The 16,701-nt window shown below is 41.8% G+C and overlaps 1 protein-coding gene across 3 annotated transcripts in view; it reads left to right on the forward strand.

The window, feature by feature from the left end:
- The first annotated feature begins 1,025 nt into the window (after positions 1–1,025).
- The window catches only part of LOC120566104 (pre-B-cell leukemia transcription factor 1-like), a 67,817-nt gene continuing 52,141 nt past the window's right edge, over positions 1,026–16,701 (forward strand). The window contains exons 1-2 of one of the 3 annotated variants that reach the window (XM_039812367.1): positions 1,026–1,682; positions 2,707–2,780. In XM_039812367.1, the coding sequence (XP_039668301.1) occupies positions 1,495–1,682; positions 2,707–2,780 (262 nt within the window). In that variant the 5' untranslated portion in view covers positions 1,026–1,494. The remainder of the gene's footprint in view (positions 1,683–2,706; positions 2,781–16,701) is intronic. The other 2 variants (XM_039812366.1, XM_039812365.1) reach the window with 2 other exon arrangements.

Genomic DNA, 16,701 nt, shown 5'->3' on the forward strand with positions numbered 1-16,701 from the left:
TGTCCGAGGTTTCTTCCTAATAGGGAGTTTTTCCTCGCCACTGTCGCACTGCTTGCTCTTGGGGGAATTATTAGAATTGTTGGGGCTTTGTAAATTATAGAGTGTGGTCTTTACCTACTCTTTCTGTAAAGTGTCTCAAGATAACTCTTGTTATGATTTGATACTATAAATAAAATTGAATTGAATTGAACTGAATTAATACTTTAGTTCCACACTGAAGCATTTTTTTATGCCCCTCCTCTTCTTCCACCTCCTCTTCTCGTCCCTCTGAATGACTCTCAGTGGTGGAGGGGAACAGCAGCAGTGAGGCAGCACTGGGCCTGAAGGGCACTTTTCAGCCTGGCCAGACACACTCAGGCCTTGCTGCTTGGCTGCGCAACATGGGTCACCGCCTTACATTAGGAGGACCCTGCCAAAGTCAGCCAAGCGGAGCCCAGCAACATACCTGAAAATAAATGAACAAAGTCCATGTTCCACTGCCTATTGCAACAAAACTAGCATGTTTGATTGTAAGACTGTTTAGAATATCATGTGACATCAAAATGAATATTAATTTAACAAAGGTGCTTTTCATACGGATTCTAATTAGTAGATGGCTTTTTTGTAGCCATAAATCTTCAGTCATGTTATATTTCTAATAATAACAAATGAAAGGGCTGGCCAGTAGTTTTGATTAGTGTACCTTATATCTTGGCACAGTGTGGGAATGAAATGGTCTCCTGGGTAGCCCGTGGGTTCTCTTGCTGAGGTCAGAAGGGGAGACTAAAGCAGACCTTCTGTGTCAGCCACTGTTATTTATTTGGAGTTCAGGCTCTATTCATCACCCTGTTGCCACTCCATACGGTCTCCCTGCTTGGAAGGCAGCAGTCATCTTTCCAAGCATTTCCACTGCATCCCACCTTTACAGTCCAATGATCGACGTTTCATGAGAGGCACCTCAAGGTGGGGCTAAATAGTCTTATATTCCCAATCATGTGGCGTAGGCGGAGTCTGACTCTCATGCTCTTTGCTATGCTGTTGCTTACCCAGCCTCTACTGTAGCCTGTATGAAAAAAGCAAGGGGATGGAGTGAATAAAATAAATCCACACTTATTATTTCTCACAGACACTTTTTTGTAATTTGGTAGAACGAGGGGGTTTTGGATCACTGCGCAACATTACAAGAAAACGTGTCCTGGTTAATGTTAGTGCTATTAGAAACCAGCTGCCTATCTCTTTTTACGCACACCCTACTCCAGTGAAGGCAACGGCAGTTCAGATCAGATTTCACATTCAGCGCCGACCAGCTGAGAGAGACAGCCAGAGAGCAGGAGGGCTTGTATCTCCGCTTTCCCCTCTGATACCCCCGCTACAAAAAGCCGCTGCGAGGAACAACCGTTTGCGCGACGAAAATATTACACATCCGGGAATTTTCCCCTCTTTTTTATTTTATGTATTTTTGCAGGATTTCAGCAGCGAGACCACCACAGAGAAGTAGATAGAGAAGCAGAAGAGATGGACGAGCAGACGAGGCTGATGCACTCTCACACGGGGGTAGGCATGGCAGGGCACCCCGGCCTGCCGCAGCATATGCAGGAAGGCACCGGAGGAACGGACGGCGACGGAAGAAAACAGGACATTGGAGACATTTTACAGCAAATTATGACCATCACGGATCAAAGTCTGGACGAAGCCCAAGCCAGGTAACGATTTGCTCCGATTCAGTCCACTGTCAGGAGGAGGCGGCGGCAAACTAAATACTCATTTAAAAAAGAAGGGGAAAGAAAAAAAAATAAAAATAAAAAAAAATATATATATATATATATATATATATATATTGGAAATTTCTAAATTTACAATACTATGCCGTGTAGATGGCAGGGGCAGGCTTGTGCAAAAGCCGATAAAACAGTGGAAAACAACGATGGCATACAAATTACTACTTTGCTTCACATTTAAATAAGTCGCCGCTGAAAGAGAAAATAAAAGTGTGTGAATGTTACTGTGACATGTCGCCCACGGAGGATATTTTAAACGCACTTAGCCTACACCTTAACAGTCAAGATGCATACACGAGATCCAAAAAATTATAGCTGATATTTTATTTTCTAAATAAGGAAATGTAATGGTGAGTAACAGTTTAAAGTGGCTCACAGCTTGTTAACAGCGCGGTGAGCAAATACAATGCAACTTTATTACTTGTGATACACAATTCAAGATTGCATCCATCTTGTGTAATCCACTTCAAATTCAGTAAAGCTCGTTGACAAAAGTTATACATTTCAAATGTTTTTTTTCATTGATTACATATATATATACATTTATATGTAAATGTATTTATATATATAACTTTTTTACCAACGTAATCAATGAAACAAAACATTTGAAATGTATAACTTTTGTCAATGAGCTTTACTGAATTTTATGTGTATATATATATATGAATTGTATAATTTGACAGGACAAAATATAAAGCTAAATACAATGTTTTACTTTGTATGTAGGTAAATGTAATATTGCTGGAGCACATGTATTGGCTACATATATAATTGTTATTCATCTATTCGAAAAAGTTGTATTATCTGTGCCTGTAATTGTACTGTAGCACTTATCTAAAAAAAATAGAAATGGTGGTAGGCAGCCTTGTTATCCAGCAATGTCGAGATTGAATAAGTTTTAGATATAATGTTTCTGTAGTTTAATTATGAAGCCACTTTTCTGTTTCAGGAAACATGCACTGAACTGCCATAGAATGAAGCCAGCTCTTTTCAATGTCTTGTGTGAAATCAAAGAAAAAACAGGTATGTTCACATTAATTCTGCACTATTATAAGAGAACCACTGTACCACTCTTCTTAATTCAATTCAATTTCAATTCAATTTTATTTATAGTATCAAATCATAACATAAGTTATCTCGAGACACTTTACAGATAGAGTAGGTCTAGACCACACTCTATAAACTCTCTTAACCAGGTTAAATTAATTAAATGCTGCACAGAATATTCTAATGGAGCATCGCAAAAATCCAGATGCAGCTCTTTCTCTCTTTGCTATTCAGACTCAAATTCATACATGAGAACCTGATGTTGGATAGTCACAACACAATTCACCATATAAATTTCATTGACATATGTAGCTATAAAGTCTGCATGTTTTAACTATTTCACAATAGGAATTGTGGACAATTACTTTAAGCGGTCCTTATCAATTATTGTGTCAAAATATGAATGAGGTTTCACAAGCATGTTGATGTCTCCCCTTGTGAGTTAACTGTCAAGTCTGGTGAATATGTCTCTTTCTATTTTGTATTGTGTCTCTCTATTAAAGCAGTTGTGAAAGAGCATGTCAGCAGAATAATTGCTAGGAGACAAATAACGTAACATAGGCGTAAGTCATGTTTCCAAATCATTTTCCTTGTGACATTTTTGAAATTGGCACAGAATTCAGTGCACTTCAGACTGATAGCGTGCATCTCATCTTTTACTTTCCTGTCTTTAGATTGATGTGCTATAGGACTCTTCAAAACTTACACTGCTGAGATATTGAGTTGCCAGCATGCCGGTTTTCTACGAGAGGCAGTGCTTTTTGTTTCACACTCATTAGTGCATGAAATCCAGTGGAATGGATGGAGGATGAAGCAGATATTGTTTTTATTGTCTCCAAAGTTGCACTTGCTCATACTTGACCTTTGTAGCGGTGTTGACTGGTGCTGTTTATATTGTTCCTCATGTGTGATCCCACCCTCGCCTGGTGCTATCATGGATGTTTTCATTGAGGATTTTATTGAAGTTCACCTCACTGCCTACCCCCAAGCCCGGCAATTTATCTTAAATCGGCCACTGCCTCAGGAGAGAGCAGGGGGCCTTTTGAAGCCTGCTGGCTCGCTCCTCTTTTTTGTTGTCTCGGTAGGTTTTTTGGAGGGGGAGTGACACAGTTATGCATAGTGTTTTACTCCCTGGCGCTTCTGAGTTCATCCAAAGTTCGGCTCTGCTGAGAGTACAAAGTAACTTGGACCTCTTCCTGCTTGCACACCCATTCTTTTCTCTTTCAGCTGGCAACCTATACATTCAAGGTGCAGCTTACGGAGCTTTACACAGGAGATGTGGTGCTTGTCTAGTTTGTGTAGAAAGTGAGAAACATTTCCCATTTACTACAGTTCAAACTGTTTCTCTAATTCTGGTTTGATTTTAAGATTGATTGTTTTTATTTTATTATATCACTTGATAATTACACTACACAAAACGTATATTCTGAATAAGCCTTCCGTTAATCCTAGGTTTGTTTGCTATTGTGGCTTGATTCCACGGTATATAAAAATCATTGTGAGTTAGGAGTAATTGTGCTTCTAAAACTTTTTAACTTCCGTCGGTCTCAACATCTCGGCAGTGCTGTCAGTTTTAGTGTAAATAAAACACAGTGTTATAAAGATCCATTTTCACACTCCAACTCTGTCAAAAAATGTCCTTTTACTCACATTGGGGAAAAAAAGTAATGATATAAATGTTTTGCTTTACTCTTGCTACGTTTAGTCCATTAATGATGGGCTTGATAAATAATAAGTCGCAGTTTGTTGCTCCCTCTAGTGATTTGGATTCCTTTGGACATTTTATTTAAACATCTATTAAAGTGACTGACAAGGTTTAAAAATGTTTTTGACCTTTTACATTTCTTATTGTACTTTTCACTTCAGTTTAGGTTTGAGTTTTCTTAATTTATAGAAATTAAATTATAGCTTGATGGTCATGGGCTATTTTACTTTTCTAATGTTGGGAATTTGTAGTTTTGAAGTTGGCACTGTATAAGTGAAAGACATTATTGAGCTTACAGGTTTTCTTTCTCAATACCAACATTACATTAAGGCGTGAGGCTTAATCATGCAACTTTGTTGTTTTTATGTTATTGTCATTATTTCAGTATTCTAGTGATAAAACTGATGCAAGGAAACAAACTTTCTGTCTCCTCCTTTTGTACCAGCAGCGGAACTTTCCCAGTTCCACCTTTTAAATATTTTAGTGTGAATGTAGACCAGCCGAGTCCAACAGCTTTGGCTACTCCTCAGAGCTGCAGTTGAGCCGCTGCAACTTCTTTGTCCCATGTACCATGTGAGTGCAGAGACAGTGTGTATCCACAGAGCTGCTGTTTGCTTGTGTGTATTTTCCATCCCTGGCTGTCCCTGGAGCGGCTGACAGCACCTGCAGGACACAATGCCAGTGTTGATCTAGGGCCTGAACTTCTGACCTATTCTGTGTATTTTTACTGGGCTGAAGTAAGGGATGGCCCACAGAAATATTGTGCAGTATAAACAAGCACAATGGTGCAGCAACACCAGAGAGGAAAGGACAAGGAAGGAACACTTTATTTAAACCAGTGCCTCTTTTTTTTCTTTTTTTGACAGACATCCGCTTCGTCTTTACTCACTTTCATTCCAGGCATATTTGGGTTGTCTTTTTTACTTCAAAGGAAAACTATTTTTCAGACACTGTGCATGATTGTGCGTGTGTGTGGCATAGTACATTCTTAAGAAGAGACCAAGCATAAAATATATAAAGCATATTATAGTACTTCATGTGTTTTAAAATGTTGAACAAAGATTTAAAAAAATAATAAATAACATTGTCTGTGTTAGGAGAGTTTATCACAGAGACTTTCCAAAAATATTTCCAAACAATTTGACTCCACTGCTATTGGCCCATGAAACCTTATCCTTCCACTAACTGAATGTAAGTAAACAGGCTGGTGAAGAGAGGGATATCAAACAATATGACACAACTTAAGTTTTCACTTTCTATATGTAATCTTTCTATCTATGAAAAAAGATATTTTTAAGGTGGACTGTTTTCTCTTGGTCTTCACCATCAGTTTTTATAATTGATGAAAAGGCCTCTTTAGATAAGCAAATGCTTGACAAACTGATTTGGAAAATGAGCCGCCTTGACCTCTGTAAACACTTCACCAACATCATAAATCTCTGGCAGTGTCAAACAAAACCACTCCTTGACTGAGCTGCTCAGTAAATGTGCTGCTCTGACTTGCTATTTAATTTTTTTCCTCTCAACCTCGACAAAAGGCAAGCTTTCTTGTGGCCCATGTTTGTGTAGTGTAAGGTTTCAAGCCTAGGGGATCCTCCATTTATAAAAATGACTAGCCAAGTGATGTAATGTTATTTTTTGAAGGGTGAAAATAGGGTGTTTTACAGAGAGCAGTGGAGTAATGTTTGACAGGATGAAATGAGCCAGAGGTCTGATTATGGAAGGTGCATGGAAGCCTACACTATATTGACTTGTCAGTCCATTCAGATGCTTGGCATATGTCAATTTGTATTACAGAGGCTGAACGCAGCTCAGCCCTGCATGTCACTGCGTAAACACTTCAGCCTTCATGGTGATCAGGTAGGATTTCAAAAGTAGTACAATCTGGTGTTGTGCTGAAACAATTAGTCTATTAACTGATAAGTCTATTGATAGAAAATGAATCTCCAACAGTTTTGATAAGTAATTCATCATTTAAGTCATGATTAAATGAACATGGCAAACATTCTGTGGTTCTGGCTTCTCCAATGTGAGGATTTTCTGCTGTTCTTTGTTTTATATCATTGTAAACTGGATATCTTTGGGATTTAGAATGTTAACAGGGCAAAACTAGGGCTGCAACCGAAAAATATTTTTATTATCGAATAATCTGCCAAATATTTTCTCGATTAATCAATTCAGTTCGGTCTATAAAGCATTACAAAACTGTGAAAAATGGCTAGCACATTATCCTAGAGCCCACGGTAACTTTGTTTTGTTTGTCTGACCAACAGTCCAAAAAGCCAATATTATTCAATGTACTGGGTAAGACCAAGAAAAACAGCAAATTCTTACATTTAACAACCTGGAACCATCACATTTTTGGCATTTTTGCTTTTAAAATGACATAAAAGATTAGTCAATTTTTTAAATAGTTGCCAATTAATTTTCTTAATTCAGTTAATTGACTTATCAGCTCTATGCAAAACAAGACATTTGAAGACTTGGGCTCTGGAAATTTGTGACTGACATTCACATTTTATAGACCAAGTGATTGATCAACTAATCGAAAAATTATCATAAACTTAATTAATATTATTAAAAATAAGCATTAAAAAGGGCAGCAACTAACTATTATTTTCATTACCCATTAATTTGTCAATTATTGTGTAATGTGACGACAAAAGGAATTCATTTTGGGCTAACGTGTGCATCTCTAGCTGACATTCCTATCAAAAATCTATCTTAAGGAGTATCTGTATTAAGGTTTTATGGCTTGTTGGGACTCCTTGTAAATGTAAACCAGCAGGTAGCAAAAGTGTATGTTAGCTTGTCTGTATTACAAGGCAATGTATATGTCGGCTCTGATAGCAAGCGTTCTGTCACAGGGCTGTGCCTCCCCTCTCGTGCCCGTCTCTCGATGGACAGAGAGACGACTCTGATACATACAGCTTTTGTCTCCCTCTTATCCTTCCTCCTCGATGCTGATACAGCAGCATTCAGGGGGAGGGAAATGGCAAGCTCGCTGCCATAGCTGCTTCTCCAATCTCTTTGCTAAATTATCCACTGAGAGAGAGAAGATCTGAAGGCTAATTCTGCTCCGAAGATATAGACAACTAGGGAGAAATGTGTTTTGATTAACCAGGATAAGGCATGTTCTGACGTTTTACTGTATTTGATGCAGAATCATAATCACAGAATCATCAGTGAGTGACAGCATTGTAAATGGTGTGTTAATACCATTACAGTATAGAACAATGTGGTTACATTATACATTATGCAAATTGTCATTCGCCTAATTGATACATGTTAATCATATTAAGGAGCTTAATTATAGGAATCTTACTGTGCTGCCATTTGTTAATTAACACTGACATCACATGTACAAGGAATGTGATGTATTTTTTTTCTCTACTGTGAAAGCCTCCTCTCATCTTCCAGCACAATATTGTTTTTATATTTTTAACTGGTATATTTTCAGAATTTCCTGTACTGATGAATGATTTTTTCCCTCTTGGCTGAAGGCCACTGGAATGCAGTTTGTAGAAAAATTACATTTAGCTCTGAGCAGCCCTGCCAGTGTGGAGATTACAGAATGAAGGCAAGATCCAAGTAGACTCGTAAAAGAGCACGGGCCTCAATCTTTTACCTGAGTGTCGACTCCAGTGCTCAACGCATTGCTTAAATATCACTGTTCTGCCATTTACCTTGTTAAAGGCTCCTTTTGCAATCTCAGTCCCTGCAGGTTTGGCCTACCTTTTTTTATACAGGCCTTCTTAATATGTTACGAATTTAATCAAGTCTGTGAATTTGTTATGCACGTTAAATTGAACATGCAATGGCACATTTGGATGTGGTTGCCATACCAACCCCCCAGGAGTTCATTTTCCATAATGTAGTGTTTGGAATCTCATTTCCTCCACTTTCCCCCGCTGCTACTTGCAGACGCCACCTCCAGGCTCGCACTGTATGTTCACTATGAAAGTGACTCGGCTGCCACAGCTTTCAAACACTGGAGGGAGGAAGAAAGAAAAGAGAGGAAGAGAGAGGCCTCTCTCCACGTAGTGGAAATGACACAAATTAATATACACTACTTAAACCAGACCAAGATTAATGGTTCCCTTTCGCTGCTGCTTAGTCCCACTGTCAGTTGCCGGGTGCTCGTTGGACAAAATCAACACTAATCAACATTTATTCCACTTTTGCCCTGGGCTCTCAGGAGTCTGATGGGACTGCGCCCCCCCCCCCTCTTCCCTCCCAGCAATCCACCCCTCCCTTCGTCCGTCTCGCTACGCTTTTCACCTCTCATCCAGCTCCTCCATACATCACCCTCCTCACACCGCTCAGCTCCTCAGAGGAGAGTGCGCCCCCTCCTATCAGGCCACATTAGAGTCATGATAGATTTTCTCTTTTCATTTGCATCTGATACTTAACACAGCAAAGCAGTTGCTCTGTCACTTTACAGTACAAGTGTGTGTGTGTGTGTGTGTGTGTGTGTGTGTGTGTGTGTGTGTGTGTGTGTGTGTGTGTGTGTGTGTGTGTGTGTGTGTGCGTGCATGCATGCGTGTGTGTTCATTTGTGTGTATGTGGGTGTGTGTGTGTGTGTGTGTGTGTAAGGTAGTGTATTTATACAACACTTTCTTTTCTGGAAAGTAGCATTTTAAATACCCACTACTAGGAAACTGTTATCACATGGGTTTTATCTATTTATTTTATCCTGAAAGTATGCAATGTTCAATCCCTGTCCAAATCAGTGTATCATACATATTCTTTTGATTTCTATGACTGGCATTAGTGGCATCCACAGATCTGCTGACTCTCACCAGCAGCCCTCCTCACAGACCAACATTAAGCATCCCGCAAAGGCTCATTATTGACCGAGCTAATGCAGGCCGCAATTCAACTGCTGCTTCTCATCTCTTTGTCATTCCACAGGCTGTGAAACAACACTCAGAGGGACGATTAGAAACATGCCTAAAATTTAGCAATGTCTATTTTACTAAATGTAAATGTAGTTTACACTATTCCAGCCCTGTCTTCTAAAAATGTCGTTCCCATACAACTAAACTGCATTCTCAATTACGTTTCTAAACATAATTGAGAATGCAGTTAAGTTTTAATTTTAACTACTGTCCAAATATGGATGTACATTAAATATTCAATCTGTAATAATTTGTTCAAAATTCACAGTGCATGAATTCAACAGGTGGAGCCTTGCACTCCAGTGGGGGGTGTAAAATGCTGACGCAAAAATGGAGCACAAGCCGTGTGGAACAGATAAATATAACACTAAACCATCTGACAAATAACTTGAGGACACATTTTTGATTTATAGAGGAAAAATTGTGTATAAACGTGAGGCTGTGTAAAATGCAACTTCCTACAGTAACATTGGCTTGTCACTGAAGTGACATAGTGACCGCGAATAAAGTAAATTCTACATTGTTTAAAAATAAATTTATATTCGTTTGAAATCAATTATTTTTTAAAAGCATGATTTGATATTCATCCCTTAATTTCTGAGTAAGAAAATAGATCATGAATTCTACAATTCAGTTTTACTTTCAGGTTTTCATTTATCCAACTTTTTGTCTTACCCACTTGTTCTTAATATGGGAGCTAGATGCGCTGGATCTATTCCCAGCATGTTTGGGTGTGAGCCAGGGAAACACCCTGAACAGTTCAGTTGTTATTAATGACCAGTAATCTAAGGTGAAATACCTCCTGTAGTAGTCTAAAATTTAGAGATTGCATGTTGCTTTATACCCCTCTGAAGATGAAATTGTGCAAACAGCTGATGCGTCTTTTTCTACTTTGCCAAGATATTCAGTGCAGTGTTGTCCATCTTGTAGCATTGCATGGCCAGAGGCATTGTCATGGCACCAACTGGCCTCATTGAAGTGACACAGAGTGCTTTGTCAGCTTTGTCTCAGGTGCCAACCTGCACTTCCCAAAATAAACTGTCATGCAATGTGGCAGGACAGAAAAATGTAGGAGCATGTTGGGGCCCTGCGCCCCCCCTGAAAGCAAACAAATGTTCCATTGCAGAAATGTATTGTGGTTTTGGACGCCTTTCCAGTGCCGACACCAGCTACATGGTGGGGAACTTAAAGCGTTGCGTGTGATCGTCTGCAGCATCAGCAGGGATCACAGACACAAAACTTGGTGTTTCTCTGCATTAAGGAAGCCTTTTATTGTGAACCTGTTAGTTTGACAGCTCTTTGTTATTTGCAAACATCTTCCTCTAGAAATAGCTAATGCTTACTGTAGTTAGCTCCTCTTCCTGTTTTATAAATGGTCTGACATTTTCTCTGTGCGGTGCAACATTACACCAAGACAGGATGCGCACTTGGTTGAAGTCACTTTCAGGCTGATGTGAGGAGGTTGGAAAGGGTAAGCATGTGGAAAGTCACATGCAGAGATTCCTTAGCGACCTCCAAACTGTAACCACTGGCCGTTTCTGCCCTGTTGGATTAGGCCCTGAGCGTGTGATTCCCGTTAGATCACAGTGTGGCCTATGTACTCTAAAGCTGCCATTACATTTTTATGACTAGTGGACTGGAGTAAAGGTGGGAGTCACAAAGGCTTGAAATGGAAGTTCAGTCCTCACCTACATAATGAGGAACCAGTAGCTAATCATGCAGACAAAAGGAAGGATTCTGTAGCCTGATAGTGAGAGAGGTATAATGATGATAATGACTAAACATGGACTGCCAAGCTGGATAGATTGTGATTTGAACAGTGTTTGAGGCAGGACCTACAGTAGGTGGGGTTGAAATGGGCCCATTGCTACTAGCTTCTCGGGGGTTACTGCTCCATCCAAGCGGGAAAATAAGCAATGCCGTTTAAACCCACTAAGTGTTACAAAATCATAGCTAAAATTATATAAGAACTGACATTAGCTAATATATTAGAGATATATAACTAGTTTATTTTCTTTAATTCAACAATTAAGGAAAGCAAACAGACATAATTTTTTACTAACATTTTAATGGTATATTTTGTAGTTTGGCTAATGCTGTGTTCACGTCTTATCGTTTAAACCACAATTACAGCTTGTAAAGTCGGGTCGCAGGGGCAGCAGCTCCAGCAGGGGACCCCAAACTTTGCCCCCGAGCCACATTAACCAGCTCCTACTGGGGGATCCCCAGGCGTTCCCAGGCCAGGTTGGAGATATAATCCCTCCACCTAGTTCTGGGTCTTCCCCGAGGCCTCCTCCCAGCTGGACGTGCCTGGAACACCTCCCTAGGGAGGCACCCAGGGGACATCCTTACCAGATGCCCGAACCACCTCAACTGGCTCCTTTTGACGCAAAGGAGCAGCTACTCCGAGCTCCTCACGGATGACTGAGCTTCTTACCCTATCTCTAAGGGAGATGCCAGCCACCCTCCTGAGAAAAACCCATTCTGGCCGCTTGTACCCTGGATCTCGTTCTTTTGGTGACCCAGCCTTCATAACCATAGGTCAATAAATTGACGGTGAAATAAATTGAATGTAATACTGCCCCCGCTCCGCCGATTCTCCGACCAATCTCCTGCTCTATTGTCCCCTCACTTGCGAACAAGAACCCATGGTATTTTAACTCCTTCACTTGGGGTAAGGATTAATTCCCTACCCGGAGTAGGCACTCCATCGGTTTCCTGCTGAGAACCATGGCCTCAGATTTAGAGGTGCTGATCCTCATCCCAGCCGCTTCACACTTGGCTGCGAACTGATCCAGTGAGAGGTCACAGGCCACATCATCTGCAAAGAGCAGCGATGAGATCCCCAGCCCACCGAACTGCAACCCCTTCCCACCCTGACTACGCCTTGATATGCTGTCCATAAATATTACAAACAGGATTGGTGACAAAGCGCAGCCCTGGCGGAGGCCAACCCTCACCTGAAACGAGTCTGACTTACTGCCGAGAACCCAGACACAGCTCTCGCTTTGGTCATATAGAGATTGGATGGCCCTGAGAAGGGACCCCTCACCCCATACTCCCGCAGCACCTCCCACAGTATCTCCCGGGGCACCCGGTCATACGCCTTCTCCAGATCCACAAAACACATGTAGACCGGATGGGCATACTCCCAGGCTCCCTCCAGGATCCTTGCGAGAGTGAAGATCTGGTCCGTTGTTCCACGACCAGGACGGAATCCGCATTGTTCTTCTTCAACCCGAGGTTCAACTATCGGCACCTTGGAGTAGACTTTAGCAGGGAGGCTGAGAAGTGTGATACCCCTATAATTGGCACACACCCTCTGGTCCCCCTTTTTGAACAGGGGAACCACCACCCCGGTCCGCCCCTCCTTTGGCACTGTCCCAGACCTCCACGCAATGTTGAAGAGGCGTGTCATCCAAGACAGCCCCTCCACACCCAGAGCTTTCAGCATTTCTGGACGGATCTCAGTGACTTCCAACCGGGAAATTGAGGACAATCCCCCATCATCCTCCAGCTCTGCCTCTAACATAGTTAGTTGGATTTAGGAATTCCTCAAAGTGTTCCTTCTACCGCCCTATTACCTCTTCAGTTGAGGTCAACTGCGTCCCATCCTTACTGTACACAGCTTGGATGGTTCCCCGCTTCCCCCTCCTGAGGTGGCGAACGGTTTTCCAAAAGCACCTTGGTGCCGACCCAAAGTCCTTCTCCATGTCTTCTCAGAAATCCTCTCACACCCGCAGCTTTGCCTCTTTCACGGCAGAGGCTGCAGCCCTTCGGTACCCTGCAACTGCCTCCGGAGTCCTCTGGGATAACTTATAAAAGACTCCTTCTTCAGTTGGACGGCTCCCCTGTCAATCTTCCTCAATAATACCATTCATTTGTTTTTTTATATTCAAATAATATTCGAATATTTAATGCTCAATTGCAGCCTGTTAAATAATATGTACTACACTACTAGGCTTATGCAGTGTAAATGCCACTATGTACTATAAGCATGTGGTTGTTGTTACATGTTCTGTCCACTAGAGTGACTTCTAAGATCACCCTGGCCTTGAGGGGACCTGCACGCAACTTTGTTTACATTCATTTTCCACAACAAGCACACAGCGACAAACACAAATCAACAGAGAACTCTGTAATGAAACATTATCTAACAAGTGTAGTGAAGCGGCATTGTTGTAAAGGCTTACGGTGCTCGGTCACAATTACATCATGTTAGAAAGTACAGCTGAAACTATTTGTCATCAGCTATGTAAGTAACAAACGATGCTAACTGCAGTAATAACCAAGCCAAACCGTGCTGTCACTACTATTTTAGTGATTTAAAAGCAACCTGTTTGTTGCAGATTGCCACGTTACTGAGAATACAGCTATTAGAAGGTAATATATGAAGTTGAAGCTAACTCTGACGCTGTGAGGGCAGCTAACATTACCTTTAGCTGTTTCCATGAAGCTCCCAATTACTCTAACGTTACTATACCTCGCAATGTAACGAGCTAACTAATGTAAACATAAGCACTTTGATGTCGATTTAAAGTCAGTCAAACTATTTCCCATCCTTCGTTACGATTTCCAGCCACAGCCTGTCACTGCCCCTTGTACTAAGTTAACTCGGTACATAATGTTAGCTCCGTAATGTTGTACTAACATATGGTACATAACGTTAGCTTGGACCTCACAGTGCCTTGTGTTTCTCACTCCCGCTAAGTTATTGTTCATAAGACGTGACATGAGTGACACATGCGGGTAGGCCAATGCGAGAAGTGGGAGATTAGCTAACGTTTGCCAACATATTTATAAAAAAAGTCACATTCGAATAGTAATTTCAGCATTTGAATAGTATTGATTTTTTTACTATTCGAATTATATTCGAATTTCGGTATTTGTTCCAACAGCCCTAGTGTCCACTACGGTGTTCGTGGGTTACCGCCCCTTGAGGCACCTAAGACCACAGCTCCCTGCTGCAGCTTCAGCAATGGAAACTTTGAACATTGTCCACGTGGGTTCAATGCCCACAGCCTCCACAGGGATGCACAAAAAGCTCCTCCGGAGGTGTGAGTTGAAAGTCCGTCGGACAGGGGCCTCCTCCAGAAGTTCCCAATTTACCCGCACTACCCGTTTGGGCTTACCAGGTCTGTCCAGAGTCTTCCCCCACCCCCTGACCCAACTCACCAATATCCATTAAAGTTTCAAACAAAAGTACTTAAAAGTGGGTCTTTCTCTCCAGAGAGACTGGAGAGAGGGCTATATATACACACCAAGGCTAGCCTACCCCAAACACAGGGAAGAAAATGTAACTTCTACAATTACCAAGACCCAAATTAAACCCCACAACCAACCATAATAAATTACTAAAGAAACAAACACTACCAAAATGCAATATTAATCTAATCCAAACAAATTATCCACATGCTGCTGTGTTGTTAAGTATTTTGTAGTTCAGAATCCCCCTGCCCACTGCCAAGAGTTGGTTCCTTCCACTTCCTGTGGCGGAGTATAAAAGACAGCCCCTCTCTTCACCCGAGTGTCCAAAACAAAAGGCCTCCGATCAGATGAAACGATTATAAAATTGATCATTGACCTTTGGCTTAGGGTGCTCTGGTACCAAGTACACTCATGAGTATCCCTATGTTCGAACATGGTGTTCGTTATAGACAATCCATGACTAGCACAGAAGTCCAACAACAAACAACCACTCGGGTTCAGATCAGGGAGGCCGTTCCTCCCAGTCACGTCTCTCCATGTGTCTCCATCATTGCCCAAGTGCGCGTTGAAGTCAGCCAGCAGAACTATGGAGTCCCCCACTGGATCCCCATGCAGGACTCCATTCAAGGTCTCCAAGAAGGTTGAATACTCCGAGCCCTTGTTTGGTGAATATGCACAAACAACAGTCAGAGTTTCCCCCCCCCCCCACAACCTGTAGTCGTCCGCCAGGGTAAACTCCAATGGAGCGGCGCTCAGCCGGGAGCTTGTGAGTATCCCCACACCTGCCCAGCACCTCACTCCCTGGGCAACTCCGGAGAAGAAAAGAGTCCAACCCCTATCCAGCGGTATGGTTCCAGAACCGAGACCAGATCACCAGATCTAATTGGTAGCGCTCCAACTCCCGCACAAGTTCCGGCTCTTTCCCCCACAGAGAGGTGACATTCCACGTCCCCAGAGCCAGCCTCTGCCGCACGGGTCTGGTCCGTCAAGGCCCCTGACCTTCACTGCCACCCGTGTGGCAGCGCACCCGCTCCCAGTAGTTCCTCTCACAGGTGTTGGGCCCATGGGATGGAGAGGGAGGTACCACGTTGCTTTTTCGGGTTGTGCCCATCTGGAATTCCACCGGGCAAAGTAACTTCACCTCTTCCTCGATGACTCATAGGGGTAGTTGAAGCATTCTTTGTCTGGCCCCTCACCTGAGACCACTTTGCCATGGGAGACCCTACCAGGAGCATCAAGTTCCAGACAACACAGCCCTCAGGTTCATAGGGACACACAAACCACTCCACTACGATAAGGTGATGGTTCCTAGAGAAGGATTAAACAAATGTATTTGACTTTATCTCATCATCTTATTTGGATCTTGCTTAGGATCAGTGTAATTCCAATTTAACGAATGCGCGGGGACATATAGGTCTTTTATTTGGAGTCAGACACATTGTCCCAAAAGGGGGGACACAGAGGAGGAAATCCCCAACAACATTAAAATGAAATCCAATATTAACACTAATACATTAGATGCGGTTAATTGAAAGGAGCTATACAGTGTTTGTTTTTAACTGGTTTAACATGGTAATGAAACACTACAAATATGTAACACAACAAATTAAGCTATTTATATGGTGTGGCTACAAGGTTAGCAGTGGGGTTGGAATAATGTGTCAACACTCTCAAGTCAGAATAGAGTTTTTCCTGTTCTTCTCATTCTGCTGTAAATGCGTGAATGCAGCATAACAGCATTGATTGTATGGAGGACATGGGCAGAGGTAGGTTGTAGTAATGGGAAACTTTATGTTTTGAGGGATCATTGTTGCAATGGTCAAATCCTTAAATACCAGCAGTGCTGGAACATTTAAGCAATGCAAATGTTTGTGTTTTTGGTCGCACAAAATAAGCAATTTAAAAGCATCACCATTGTGATGGGCACATTGTATGCACTAAACGATTATGAATCAATCAAAACTAAATAATTGGGAGATTAATTGATCGTTAAAGTAATCATTAGTTGCCGTTCTAAAAGCCAGCTGGCCACCCTGTCATTGCTATCCCTGCCGATAAATGCACGTTGCTACTACCTCTGGTG

Source organism: Perca fluviatilis, chromosome 9 (assembly GCF_010015445.1).
Source record: "Perca fluviatilis chromosome 9, GENO_Pfluv_1.0, whole genome shotgun sequence".
Lineage (NCBI taxonomy): Eukaryota > Metazoa > Chordata > Actinopteri > Perciformes > Percidae > Perca > Perca fluviatilis.